We start from the raw sequence: 14,982 nt of genomic DNA on the forward strand, positions 1-14,982 counted from the left end.
CGCAGTCCAAGTAATCCACCTGGTAGAGGGGGGAAGCGCTCACTCGTCCTCAAGAGAAGAAGAACAGAAAAAGGGGCTCCAATGGTATAGTATGTTCCAATAAATTTATTCAAAATAAGTTCAAAATCGGAGGGAACACACTCTGTGAAAATACAGTTTAAAATGCATAAAAAAGCCGGCAAGTAAAAAAACGAACACCCGTGCAAATCATGGGGCGATCTCTGTGATGGCGTTCAATACGTAGCCACGCCCTACATGTTTCGTCATTAAATGACATCTTCAAAGGGGCACGGGCGACGCATTGAGCCATCCCCTAAATAGTACTGGGCGAAAGCCAAGCCTCGTTTTCGGCTTGATGTCGAACGGCACTTAACATTACCCATACAGATAGAATAGAAGCCAAGTCTCTACCTGGTGCTCTCTCCGGGACGGATGTTGCCATAGAGATCTCCCTCTAGCGGAACTTCATAAAATGTGGAATTAAACCCTTTAATCATGAAATCATAGGACCGCTTCGCCTTACAAAATCTATACAATTTATAGGCTATGTGTGGAGAGGCAGAATATCGCCCAAAAGGAGAATGCAGTTAAAAGGAAAGAAAAAAAAATTTTTATTATAAAATGAAGAATTTTATAAAAACAAAAGAAAAATTTTATAACCATGAAAAATTAAAAGAAAAACCAAAACCATAAATATACGAAAGTGTCATATATGCCCCAAATTTTAATAAGAGGCACATTCTTCCGCGTAGAGAACACTAAGTATCACAAAGATTTTTAACCCTTGAGTCATAAAAAGTTAACCCTCCTAAACCTAATACATAGTCATAAAAATATTTTTTATGTATAAATCTAAAAAGCAACAATCACAGAAAAAATGAAAATATATTGAAAACATTTAAAAATTATACAATTTAATCATAAGAACTACAATGAGGGTCACATCTAGATGACTGAAGACTTCACCCCGCCATATCATTTTGAAGGTGAAAATAAAAATAAAAAGTAAAAATGAAAATAAAAAATGAATAAATAAAAAGGGGGAAAAAACACCCCTTATTAGGAGTTATCAATGAATGCGTTCAGCTCAATATCCACATTCAATCCTAGTGGCCTAAGAGAGCGGATTTTAAAAATCCACTCCATTTCCAGCTTTGAAATAGCCCGTCTCTTAGACCTTCCTCTCCATGGGATTCTGAGCTTATCAATCCCTATAAATGAGGTCCCTCTAGGATCTTGTTTGTGTACCTCTAAATAGTGTTTGGAAACGGGATGACCTACGAACCCTCTCCTTATATTTCCAATGTGTTCCCCAAGTCTCACCTTCAATGAGCGTACAGTGCGGCCCACATAATGAAGCCCGCATGGGCAAGTGAGGAGATATACGACATGGGTGGTGGAACAGGTAATAAATGAATTGATGGGAAAGTTGGAAGAGGTATTGTTCGAATGGAACTGACAAACTTTCCTTTCTGTAATAGCATTGATGGAGCAAACTTCACAGTTCTTACATTTAAAGTACCCTGTTAGATGTTGGAAAAACATTGGTTTGTTAACAGGGGGGTAGCATACAGTGGGTACAACCCTTGATTTAATTGAGGGAGCCCCTCTAAAAACCAACTGGGGTCTATCAGGGAGGGTCGGACCCAGAAGAGGATCGTTCTTGATAATGTGCCAGTGTTTCTGGAGTATTTTCTTAATAGAAAAATGGTGGCATGAATAGCCAGTTATAAAAGGGCAGACCATCTTACTATCAATGTTCTTCTTAGGTTTATCCACTAGTAGTAAGTCTCTATCTATTAATTTAACCTGATTTAATTTCTCCTCCAAAAATTGGGCCTTGTAGCCTTTCTCCAAGAATCTATCAGTTAAGACCCTGGATTGGGCCACGAAGTCCTCATATGTGGAGCAGTTCCGCTTTACCCTAATATATTGGCTCTTAGGGACAGAGTCTAACCACGCCCTGTGGTGGCAGCTGTCTCGAGGAATTAAAGCGTTTCGGTCCGTGACCTTAAAAAAGGTTGAGGTAAGTAAAGTATTCCCTTCACTTCGAATCTCTAAATCAAGAAAGTTGATCCTTTGTTGACTGGCTTCATATTTTAGTATGATACCCCTCTCATTCTTATTTAAGTTTTCCATGAATGAACAGAGCGAGTCATGGGAGCCATTCCATAGGAGGAGGACGTCATCTATATACCTGGCCCAAAGGACCAGTTCAGATCTTTGTTGGGCATAGATGATGTCCTCCTCCCATTTCCCCATAAACAGGTTCGCTAGGCTGGGGGCAAACTTAGCCCCCATAGCAACCCCTTTCGTCTGAAGAAAAAATTGTTTCTTATGCCAAAAGAAGTTATGTGTTGTTGCATATTCCAAAAGTTCCATGATGAAACGTTTCTGCTTCCTTGGTATTGAGGGGTCTTTGTCTAAAAAGTATTTAACTGATTTAATCCCCCATCTATGCGGGATGATGGTGTATAGAGACGTGACATCGGCCGTAACTAGCCAATGTCCGTCTCTATACCCACTGTTCTTCAATAAATTGATGATATGTCTAGTATCTTTAATATATGCTGGTAAAAGTTGTACCAGAGGTTGGAGAAAGCTGTCAATGTACTTACCTGCCCTAGATTTTCCCCCTTTTTATTTATTCATTTTTTATTTTCATTTTTACTTTTTATTTTTATTTTCACCTTCAAAATGATATGGCGGGTGAAGTCTTCTGTCATCTAGATGTGACCCTCATTGTAGTTCTTATGATTAAATTGTATAATTTTTAAATATATTTTCATTTTTTCTGTGATTGTTGCTATTTAGATTTATACATAAAAAATATTTTTATGACTATGTATTAGGTTTAGGAGGGTTAACTTTTTATGACTTAAGGGTTAAAAATCTTTTGATACTTAGTGCTCTCTACGGGGAAGAATGTGCCTCTTATTAAAATTTGGGGCATATATGACACTTTTGTATATTTATGGTTTTGGTTTTTCTTTTAATTTCTCATGGTTATAAAATTTTTCTTTTGTTTTTATAAAATTCTTCATTTTATAATAAAAAAAAAAATTTCTTTCCTTTTAACTGCATTCTCCTTTTGGGCGATATTCTGCCTCTCCACACATAGCCTATAAATTGTATAGATTTTGTAAGGCGAAGCGGTCCTATGATTTCATGATTAAAGGGTTTAATTTCACATTTTATGAAGTTCCGCTAGAGGGAGATCTCTATGGCAACATCCGTCCCGGGGAGAGCACCAGGTAGAGGCTTGGCTTCTATTCTATCTGTATGAGTAATGTTAAGTGCCGTTCGACGTCAAGTCGAAAATGAGGCTTGGCTTTTGCCCAGTACTATTTAGGGGATGGCTCAATGCATCGCCCGTGCCCCTTTGAAGACGTCATTTAATGATGAAACATGTAGGGCATGGCTACGTATTGAATGACATCACAGAGTTCGCCCCATGATTTGCACGGGTGTTCGTTTTTTTACTTGCCGGCTTTTTTATGCATTTTAAACTGTATTTTCACAGAGTGTGTTCCCTCCGATTTTGAACTTATTTTAAATAAATTTATTGGAACATACTATACCATTGGAGCCCCTTTTTCTGTTCTTCTTCTCTTGAGGACGAGTGAGCGCTTCCCCCCCTCTACCAGGTGGATTACTTGCACTGCGCCAGGCTGGAGACGCAGGACACAGTAATGGGATTGGACGGCTGCGCTTTAAGGTCCCTGCAGAGGGTTAGATCTGCTTGCTCGAAAGACCTCGCTATAAGGGAGGTCCACCGTTTGCGGTAAGGGTTCGATTTTAATATTTTTTCCGGAGTCATCTCAACAGAGTCACATCTGTATATCCTTTTCCCTTCTTCTACACCTATATGGGCTATGATGGGACGGAACACGGATGTGTTTCCCTACCTGGATAAAGTGGACTCTGATTTGCATTTATGAACTTTTTCTGTGTTTTTTTGTGTTTTTTTCGCTTTTTTCCAAATTTATGGACTTACATCACTTATATTTATATACTGCATTTGCACTATTGAGGAAGTTCACTTGGTTCAGTGGTTGTTTGATGAGATCAATCATTTAACATCTGACATACCTGTACCGCTTTCAGAGTTACTTATCATTGTATCACGATTTATGACATAATTTTGATTTCACCACTACACATAATTTTTTATTAATTGATGTCACCAATTTTTACATACAAGCTGTAAGCGCACTTATTTTTTGATTTCTTACTAGGTACACTTGCACGGCAGGTACATCTTGGAGAACTAACCATGGATCTTCTGTGCATGTAGACTGCCTCAAATCTTTTTCTCTTCATGTAATCCCAGACAAACTCCATGATGTTGAGATCAGGGCTTTGTGGGGACCAAACCATCACTTCCAGGACTCCTTGTTCTTCTTTACACTGAAGGTAGCTCTTTTGACATGGGTTGCATGTTTAAGGTCATTGTCCTGCCACAGAATAAATGTGGGGCCAATCACAGGCCTTCATGATGGTACGGCATGATACATAAGTATCTGCTTATTTCTCAGCATCAAGGACACCATTGATCCTGACCAAATCTCCAACTCCTTTGGCTGAAATGCAGCCCCAAACTTGCAAGGAATCTCCACCATGCTTCACTGCTCACACTCATTCCTCCTAAACTTTTGAACCTTCGATATTAATATTTGGAAAAATGCAATGATCTAATTGAAACTAGGGGGTAGCGGGGGGGATTAATCACCATTTTACTTCTTTTACTTCTTGTATTCGGCTTTTACAATAAGTCGGGGACACAGGATGTATATTTACTGTAATCATCCAATTGTGTGTAATGATAGAAACATTAATTTTTTTTAAATTCTCCTACCTCCAACCTAGGATTTTTAAAGTGGTAAAAGTGACTATATTGCTATGGCTCACTTTGTGATGTGAAGCAATATCACACTTAAAAGTCTATAATACAGGAAGGATTAGCTATTATGCAGGTTGAAATGTCTGCAATCATAGGTTTCCAGGGCCATCTCTAAAAATATTGGGTGCCGTGGCAGGCATAATATCTTTCCAAAAATCACAGGTTTACATTTTTGGATGCCATAGGATGGCCAGATGTTGTGACTCCTTTGGTTGGTACTGCATGTTTAGAGCCATTGGGAGTTTACAGTCATTTACCAACACCAGAAGCTTTTAATACATAATTACTGATACTAGGAAATGGCACTCATTTTTCCAATATTCTTTCTCTATTATTTTGCGAATGTCTTAAGCATCTTGTCTATTCGCCACGTTATAATGTTGAGAGACAGGCCTTGTTTAGGCTATTCCAGTAGTAAATAGTCTATGAAAAAGAATACTGTAACTTAACTGTACTCACTATCAATTTAGAAGTCAAGTCTTGTGGCAGTCGATGCTTATTATATGATTCCATTACATACTGCAACAGCTGTATCTCGTCTTGTGTAAGTTCAGCTTTGACCTACATGAACAACAATGAAAATAAGCTGTATGACATTGGTAATATACAATATTTCTAGCTAATACAGAGTAACTACAAGCAAATTGTTTTTTTCTTTAGTTGTGGGTAGAGTGGTTAGAGCATCTGTCAATAAAATCCTACAGCATCTTCACCTATAGCATCTTCTTCTTGTGCTGGGAGCTTGGCACTTTGTGGTTCTGGTGAGGGACCTACATGATTTAGTAGCAGAGAAGCTCCCAAGCACAGGATGAGGACAGTATGCAGAACAGATGCAGTAAAGGGAAAAATCAGTTTAGGACTTAATAGGAGAAGTGCAGTTTCAAAAGTTTAGGGGCATAAAGTAAGTATTAGAACAGGGGTGTCAAACTCAATTTTATCACGGGCCACATCAGCAGTATGGTTGCCCTAAAAGTGATGGTTGTATCTGGGGCCCACTACGTACAGAGTTCAGGATAATGCTATGTGCAGAGTTCAGGAGTGTGTTGTGTATAGAATGCACTGCACTCTGTACGTAGCTCACTCCTGAACTCTGCAGTCTGTATGTAGTGTACTCCTGAACCCTGCATCTCATGCATAGCCCACTCCTGAACCCTGCACTCTGTATGTAGCACACTCCTGAACCCTGCACGCTGTATGTAGCACATTTCTCAACCCTGCACTCTGTACAAAGTGCATTCCTGAGTTCTGCACTCTGTAAGTAGCGCACCCCTGAACTCTGCATTCTTTGTGTAGCACACTTCTGGTATTTATTGCCCCTTTAAGACCCCTTCCACTCTTAGTGTAATTTGGCCACACCCACCATTTGCCGTGGCACACTCTCTCACTCCCCATCTGGGGGAAAGTGGGGGGTGTGGTTGAGGGCCTTCACTTATTTTCTAAGAAAAAAAGCCCTGCATTCAACCTTAAGCACCGTCGCATGTTGCAATGCACTGCAGTGTGTTTCATAAGATAAATGGAAATACCACCAATCCGCGCAAATGTAATAAATAAATTAGCATACCGTGAAATATCGTGAAGATGTGAGAGCAGCACGTTGTATAAATTAAATAGACAAGAAGAAACTAACAAATTAGTTAAAACTGCGCTCTCTGCAAAGTGCAAGTGCAAAAATAACCAAATAGTTAACACAAAAAAACTATAAAAATGCCAACAGTTTCTGACACCATAAGTGCTTTTTAAACTAAAGTCCAAAATGTAAATATTTAATATTGAATATTGTGTTCAAATAAAGTGTTATTCAAGCTTGACAGACAAAATCTGAAAGGTTTCTGGATGATTCCTAATATTCGGCGATCATCACAAGGGTTAATCTTCCACCACCAACACCGGTCACACAGTCCACTCACCAGAAAGTAGTGACTCACATTACAGGAGTCGAGCACGCTTGTATGAAAAATGTAGATTTGGACTCTCACCGCCGCGGCTTGATCCAAGTGTTGTGAAGATGAAGATGCTGTGACACTGGATGGACTTGTTTAAACCCTCGGTGCAGGATTGATCATTAGACCATCAATGCCATAGGTTTAGAGAAAAAAGGAATGTTCCCATAGTGAAGTATGTCAAAATATCAATTTAAAAAAAAAAAAAGAGAGTCCAAATCGGCATTTTCCATACAAGCGTGCTCGACTCCTGTAATGGGAGTCACTTCTTTCTGTTGAGTAGACTGGTGTTGGTGGTGGAAGATTAACCCTTGTGATGATCACCGAATATTCGGTAGACCTCATCCAGAAACCATTCAGGTTTTTGTCTGTCAAGCTTGAATAACACTTTATTTGAACACAATAATATTTATATTTTGGACTTTAGTTTAAAAAGCACGTATGGTGTCAGAAACTGTTGGCATTTTTATAGTTTTTTTCTGTTAACTATTTGGTTGTTTTTGCACTTGCATTTTGCAGAGAGCGCGGTTTTAACTAATTTGTTAGTTTCTCACAGCAGTGTGTTTTGCTGGGTAAAAATGCAGACATGCAGCTTAATTATGCAACACACTCCACCACACATGTATGGCGAGAACAGAGCATTTAGAAAATAATTGTTTTATATGTGGCCTTGCGATGAGCCTATGATCAACACTTATTAATGCACCTGCAGTGAACGAGTCCCAAAGGAAATGTAAGAATAAATGAAAATTTATATAAAATAAGTTGATAGGTAATTTTGTAAAGTTTAAGTAACTATCTGCTATATGAATTAAATTTGTATGCATCCTGTTTGTGATTTCCATCTTACTGACACAAGGACAAATATCCTCCAGTAAGCCCTAATGGCCCTAAAATTGCTCATAATAAAAAAAAATAAGCTGCACATAGATATCTAGCAAATGTAAATTGACAAACATCTTAGATTTGAGTATTTTCAATAATAGCTGTTTTTGATGATGTCCTCACATAATTGTATTTCCTAATTATTGCACATTGTAGTCTTATGATGGATAGAGGCTTTCTGCCCAGTCATTGGAGTATGACAGTGCCATGACTAGTTACTGATTCGAGTATAGTAAATAAACATTTTGCATAGTATGTAACACAGGCACAAATAATGGTTAACTTGTATTTAAATGCATTTTTCCGACCACTGCTAACCAAGTCATATGTTATTTATTATTGACTTCAGCGTCATGGCTACCATTTTATAGAACTTGTCATTTGTCGAAAATAAACACAGTAGCCCAGGAACAGGAATGTACGCTATTTGTTCATCAATATACCAATCATATGGAGATGTCATGTGTCTGTTTTGCTGTGTTCTCTTGTTTTATTGTCTATGTGACATACATTTGGTAGGAATGCAATATAGCTGAACTCCAGAGTATATGTCTGTTTTACTGTGTTCTTTGCTTTTATTGCCTAAACAGAGTCAGTGTGATGTACATCTAGCAAGAATACAATATAGCTAAACTCCAACCAAACTGCTAATACGCAGTTCATATACACATACAGTATATACTGTTTTATGAAGCATTTAGAATTGTATTCAGCTTGTCCTGTGGTACAGCCACCCTTGATAGACGGCACACTAGATTCTGGAACTCCCTGCTTTCTACACTGCAGCTAAGCAGTTGAACCTGGTCCAGAACCGAATTTCGATCTGTGTATATCCAGTTTTAGACTGATAGCACTGTGCAGTGCAACAATGCCTCACTGACTCCTTCTAATGATCTTCCCTCCTCTAGTTTGAGTGCCTCTATGCAAAGGATAACACTTGACTGATATCAAGACAGATTACTGTAGCTAAGATAGTAAATGTAAGATATTTAATGATTTTCAATTATTACATTGTTGGATTACATAAGGGTATATTTATAAATGTTGGCACTCAAGATTCACTCAGCTTACATCCAAGATTCACACATCTTTCTAACTGAATTCTAATGGAAAAATGTTATAATCCTAAGTGAAAGTTGTGTGACTCTTGGGCAAAAACATTTATAAATAGACCCCATAGTGGGGTTTCTTTTCTGCCTGTTGTTCAGTAAAGCCACTCATAATAGTCTTGGTCTAATAGCAAAGCTGGGTGGGTGGTGAGGGGGTGGTTTGATTCACAGTTCTGTAGTGAAGTGTTGGTATTTTCCTGGATCAAAAACTTTACTGAACAGAATTATAAATACCTTAACAGGGGTCAAGGATCCATAAATACTTCATAAGGCGTCTTAAAGAAAGTGCACAAACCACTAGGAGCCTCCATGTTAATCCTGGACAGCAGAAAGCACCAGACTAAATGTAGTAGTATGAATACAGTTTTTATTAAAAGATAATTGGCAACTCACTTTTAGCTGTAAGAACAAAGCATGTCTCCATGATTTAAAACAGTGATCATCAACCCTGTCCTCAGGGCCCACTAACAGGTCAGGTTTGCAAGATAATTGAAATACATCACAGGTAATATCTGTCAGGTCACTGAGACCAGGTGACAGATGCACTCCGTGGGAGTCAGGAGTGCATTGCTAAGGTAGTGGACCCTAGGACTGACTGCTGTGGATTGAACCATGGGAGGTTCAGGAAGCAGGTCTACTGGATCACTAACACAGATCCCACTGGGAGCTAGAGCATAGATTCCCCAGGGCACAGAGTCTAAGAGCCAGCAGGTATGTGTGTGATGGAAAAATCTGGACAGCCACACTCCGGATTGGAAAAGTGAAAAATAAAATCCTCTTTATTGAAAAAGTAATAACATGATTAAAATCCGTACATGGCTTTGTTGGGATAATGCAGCATAACCGCTAACGCGTTTCACGCTCCCATAGAGCGCTTACTCATAGCTGGTTTGTACAAAAGTGATCACGACTTATATACACATAATTTGTCTACCACATGACTACATATTGATTATCTGATTCTAAACAGCTGGTCGTTAGTCTGTGTGGGATTTTTTTTTTGGCATAGATGTAATTGGATGTGCATCCTATAGTGGAATCACTAATGAAGACATGAATATATAAATGAAATGTGTTCATGTTGACAAATGTCAACATATATGAATAAAAAAAAAAATTATTTTCAAGATTTTCGAAAAAACATATTTGTTGTTTTCCAAAATCACAAGAATGAGATGAGTGCTGGAATTTGACGTTCAAACGTATAAATTATCATGCGGATAGGCGCAAGTATGGGCAAAATATGTGAACTGGTGGCTGCGGTATAATGTAAATGGTGTATAGAGTGAAAATTGGGTTTATATGCATGTAGTAAAAAAAATGTGCATCCAACACCACTAGCGGTGTCAAAAAAAAAAAAAAGATATTCCGAAAAAGTTTCAAGAAATCAGACAGGCTAGAAACCATTGGATCGTTCAGTTCCCACAAAGGAGCAGCCCAGGCTAAGGCCTCGCCGTACAGAAGGGATATAATATAGGCTACCTTCACCAGATCGGACAGGAAGTTTTGGGGCTGGAGTTCAAAATGAATTGTGCACTGGCTAAGGAACCCCCTGCAAGCCTTGGAGTCCCCAGAGAAACGGGCCGGAGCTGACAGTTGTAATGAATGTGTGGCTGCGACTGGTGCAGCAGCAGATAGCGGTTGAGGTTGTTGAACCGGGGGTCCTAATGAGGCCTGAACCTGTTCAAAATGGGATGCCAAATCCTGAAGGAATCACATCACCTGGGTCTGATGCGATTCCTGGGTCTCAAGTCTGCGAACTAAGCCCTGCAACAGATCATCTGCGGGTAGCAGCACATCAGCCGGATCCATGGCTGATCAAACTGTCAGGTCACCTGAGACCAGGTGACAGATGCACTCCGTGGGAGTCAGGTGTGCACCGCTAAGGTAGTGGACCCTAGGACTGACTGCTGCAGATTGAGGCCTGGGAGGTTCAGGAAGCAGGTCTACTGGATCACTAACACAGATCCCACTGGGAGCTAGAGCATAGATTCCCCAGGGTGCGAAGTCTAAGAGCCAGCAGGTGTTTACCAGAGCCTCTAGTGGTGAGGATGGACTGCGCTGCAGTCTGGCTCCAGGTCGCGGCCCCCAGGGTCTCAAAGCTCACGCTCACGGTAGACTACAGGAGAAGAGGAAGGAGGCAGCAGGCTGGAACAACAAGGATAGTAAAGGGATAAGCCAAATGTTGGGGCGACTAGCAGACAAGGATAAACATAACACGCCAAAGGTCAGGGTCACAAGCAGACAGAGATAGTCGAGAACAGGCCAAGGTCGGTAACTGGGATCAGACGTAGGAAACACAGCAAGTACACACGAAAGCTAATACACAATGGTTGATCAGCAAGGTTGGCTTGCAATTCCCAGGTTAATATAGTGTTCCTAATTAGAGGCCGGGGTGGAGCTATGCTGAGGGAAGATTATTTAAACGGTCAGGTGAGGGTGGCTGGCCTCTAAAGGTGAACACAGGAGAAAAGGTGAGCTGACAGACACACATTACTGCATAACCATGACAGTACCCCCCTCTTATGAGGCCTCCCCCTCCCCCGCCTGGGCCCAGGCTTAAAGGGAAACTCCAGATGGAACCTCCTCAACAGACGAGGAGCAAAGACCTCAGATGCAGTGATCCAAGAACTTTCCTCAGGACCAAACCCTTTCCAATGTACGAGGTACTGAAGAATACCTTTACGGAGCCGAGAATCCAAAACTTGACTAACCTCATACTTTAGATTATCCTCAGACACTGGAACCAAGGTAGGGAGATGACAAGAGGACTTATTGAGGACTAAAGGCCTTTTAGGAATGGGTAAGGACATGAGAAGACCATCAGAAGTCTGAGCAGGGTCCCCCAGACCCTTAAAGATGAGCTGGACATCCAGCACAGGACCATCAGACTGGGCCGAGGTCAGTGGATCCCTGAGGTCAGGTTGGTTAGAAGGTGACGTGTCACAAGAGTCAAGCTGGATAGCTGAAACAAAAGCAGAATGCCGAGAGCCCAGAAAGGAAGGTTGAAAACCCCACCTGGTCGAATGAGGCAGTTTATCCAAAGGATGGATTAAGCCTCTTAGACAAGTTTGAATGGACGTAGTAGTAGTAGGGTGAGGCCAGGTTACAGAAGGTCCTGAATAAGAAGAAGCGGGAAGCTCACTGGGCATAGGCTGGACTGGCATAACTGGTGCAGAGGCTGACTGAATAGCATCGCCAGGTGCAGCGACTACCTCAATCGCATCGCAGGGCATAGCAACTGTGAAACTGGTGGACGAGTTAACCTGGCTGTGCGTCCAAGGGAGTCCAGGGACAGGCAAAGGTAAATGGCCATGCAAACTAGAGTGAATGATCGGCTCAGGTTCACAGGTGGGCTCCTCTTCCAGAGTTCCACATGACCCAGAGAGTGCCTCAGCCTGACTATTGCAGGAGACATCCCAGAAATCGCTATATGCAGTGGGAAAGACCAGAAAATACTGGGATGGTGGCAACAGGAAGTTTCTCTTTTGGGGTAACCTTGAGCAGGCAGGAGGAGGAACAGGAGGAACCCCAAGTCAAGATCTGTCCAGCAGTCCAGTCAACGTGTGGAGAATGGAGCCGTAACCAAGGAAGACCTAATATGATAGGAGATGAAGCTTTAGGTAAGACAAGGAAGGATATCCACCCCTGGTGGAGTGTCCCTACCGACATCTTAACAGGGAGTGTCTGGAAGCGGATAGGGCCCCCTGGGAGAACAGTGCCATCAATCGCCAAGACCACCAATGGCGTTGTGAGGGGCAAAAGGGTAAGTCTCATGGAAGATGTAGTTCCCCAGTCCATGAAATTGCCAGCGGCTCCGGAATCCAGATATGCCAAGACCGGAGGAGAGGAAGCGCCGACACGAAGGAACACAGGAAGGAGAAGATGAGAAGGTGAAGGTGATATTTTAGGGTCCAATACTCCACCTTCCAGATGTATTAGCCCCGAGCGTTTTTCTGGACAAAGAGAACAAGTATCACGAAAATGACCTTTGACCCCACAGTAGAGGCACAGGCCCAGAGTTCTGTGCCTAGCTCGTTCTTCGGGAGATAACTTGGTTCGGCCCAGCTGCATAGGTTCCTCAGCAGGCAGGAGGTGCTCCTCGGAACGAAGAGAAGGGACAGGGAGCTCAGGCTGCCTAAAGGACTGGGAGTGCTGGCGTCTTTTTTCCAGGGCCCTCTCCTGAAAGCGAAAATATCGATCTGGTTACACAAGGTGATGGCACCGTCCAGATCAGCAGGGAGGGATCTTCCTGCTAATTCATCCTTCACTCTATCAGAGAGGCCATGTAAAAAGGCTGCAACTAGGGCCTTCCAGCTCAGCTCAGCAGTCAAAATACGAAACTGAAGAAGAGCGTACTGTCACACAGAAGTGGACTCTTGACAGAGACGTAAAAGAGCGCTGGCCGCTGAGGAGACATGACCCGGTTCCTCGAAGATATTCCAAAAAAGTTTCAAGAAATCAGACAGGCTAGAAACCATTGGATCGTTCAGTTCCCACAAAGGAGCAGTCCAGGCTAAGGCCTCGCCGTACAGAAGGGATATAATATAGGCTACCTTCACCAGATCGGACAGGAAGTTTTGGGGCTGGAGTTCAAAATGAATTGTGCACTGGCTAAGGAACCCCCTGCAAGCCTTGGAGTCCCCAGAGAAACGGGCCGGAGCTGACAGTTGTAATGAATGTGTGGCTGCGACTGGTGCAGCAGCAGATAGCGGTTGAGGTTGTTGAACCGGGGGTCCTAATGAGGCCTGAACCTGTTCAAAATGGGATGCCAAATCCTGAAGGAATCACATCACCTGGGTCTGATGCGATTCCTGGGTCTCAAGTCTGCGAACTAAGCCCTGCAACAGATCATCTGCGGGTAGCAGCACATCAGCCGGGTCCATGGCTGATCAAACTGTCAGGTCACCTGAGACCAGGTGACAGATGCACTCCGTGGGAGTCAGGTGTGCACCGCTAAGGTAGTGGACCCTAGGACTGACTGCTGCAGATTGAGGCCTGGGAGGTTCAGGAAGCAGGTCTACTGGATCACTAACACAGATCCCACTGGGAGCTAGAGCATAGATTCCCCAGGGTGCGAAGTCTAAGAGCCAGCAGGTGTTCACCAGAGCCTCTAGTGGTGAGAATGGACTGTGCTGCAGTCTGGCTCCAGGTCGCGGCCACCAGGGTCTCACAGCTCACGCTCACGATAGACTACAAGAGAGGAGGAAGGAGGCAGCAGGCTGGAACAACAAGGATAGTAAAGGGATACGCCTAATGTCGGGGCGACTAGCAGACAAGGATAAACATAACACCCCAAAGGTCAGGGTCACAGACAGGGATAGTCGAGAACAGGCCAAGGTCGGTAACTGGAATCAGACGTAGGAAACACAGCAAGTACACACGAAAGCTAATACACAATGGTTGATCAGCAAGGTTGGCTTGCAATGCCCAGGTTAATATAGTGTTCCTAATTAGAGACCGGGGTGGAGCTATGCTGAGGGAAGATTATTTAAACAGTCAGGTGAGGGTGGCTGGCCTCTAAAGGTGAACACAGGAGGAAAGGTGAGCTGACAGACACACATTACTGCATAACCATGACAATATCATTTGCTGCTCAGTGATTGCAGTATTCTAGTCTGCATCTCCCCAAGATAATACATAAAACTTGGCTTGTCAGTGGGGACAGGGTTGATGACCACTGATTTAAAACACTGCTCTCTATGGGTTTGCAAGGTGGATGGTCAGGATGCTGCTGTGGCCACCAACAGGATCAGATGCCGCTCTAGGATAAGCCAAGTAATGCTGCGAACCAGACTGGAATACACAGAGGCACTGGACTAAAAATGACATCACTGTGGATGGAACATGAAGCTAAGAGGCGTGGTTACGCTTTCAAAGCCCTGCAGCTTCTTTTTCAAACCATTACCTGGCTTATCCTACAGGGGCATCTGATCGTGCTGGTGGCCACAGCAGCATCCTGACTATCCACCTTGTGGACCCATGGAGAGCAGTGTTTTCAATTATGGAGACATGCTTTGTTCTTACAGCTAAAAGTGAGTTGCCAATTGTCTTTTAATTAAAACTGTACTCATACTACTACACTTAGTCTGGCGCTCTCTGCTGTTCCATTTTATTTTCTTAGTGGTCACTTCACTCTTATGAG

The 14,982-nt window shown here is 42.4% G+C and overlaps 1 protein-coding gene across 2 annotated transcripts in view; it reads right to left on the minus strand.

The window, feature by feature from the left end:
* Window positions 1–14,982, minus strand: part of NR1H4 (nuclear receptor subfamily 1 group H member 4) — a 119,506-nt gene that overhangs the window by 22,866 nt on the left and 81,658 nt on the right. For both annotated transcript variants that reach the window (XM_073620389.1, XM_073620390.1), the window contains one exon: window positions 5,363–5,464. In XM_073620389.1, the coding sequence (XP_073476490.1) occupies window positions 5,363–5,464 (102 nt within the window). The remainder of the gene's footprint in view (window positions 1–5,362; window positions 5,465–14,982) is intronic.

The sequence above is a fragment of the Aquarana catesbeiana genome, linkage group LG03 (assembly GCF_042186555.1).
Source record: "Aquarana catesbeiana isolate 2022-GZ linkage group LG03, ASM4218655v1, whole genome shotgun sequence".
Classification (NCBI taxonomy): Eukaryota; Metazoa; Chordata; class Amphibia; order Anura; family Ranidae; genus Aquarana; species Aquarana catesbeiana.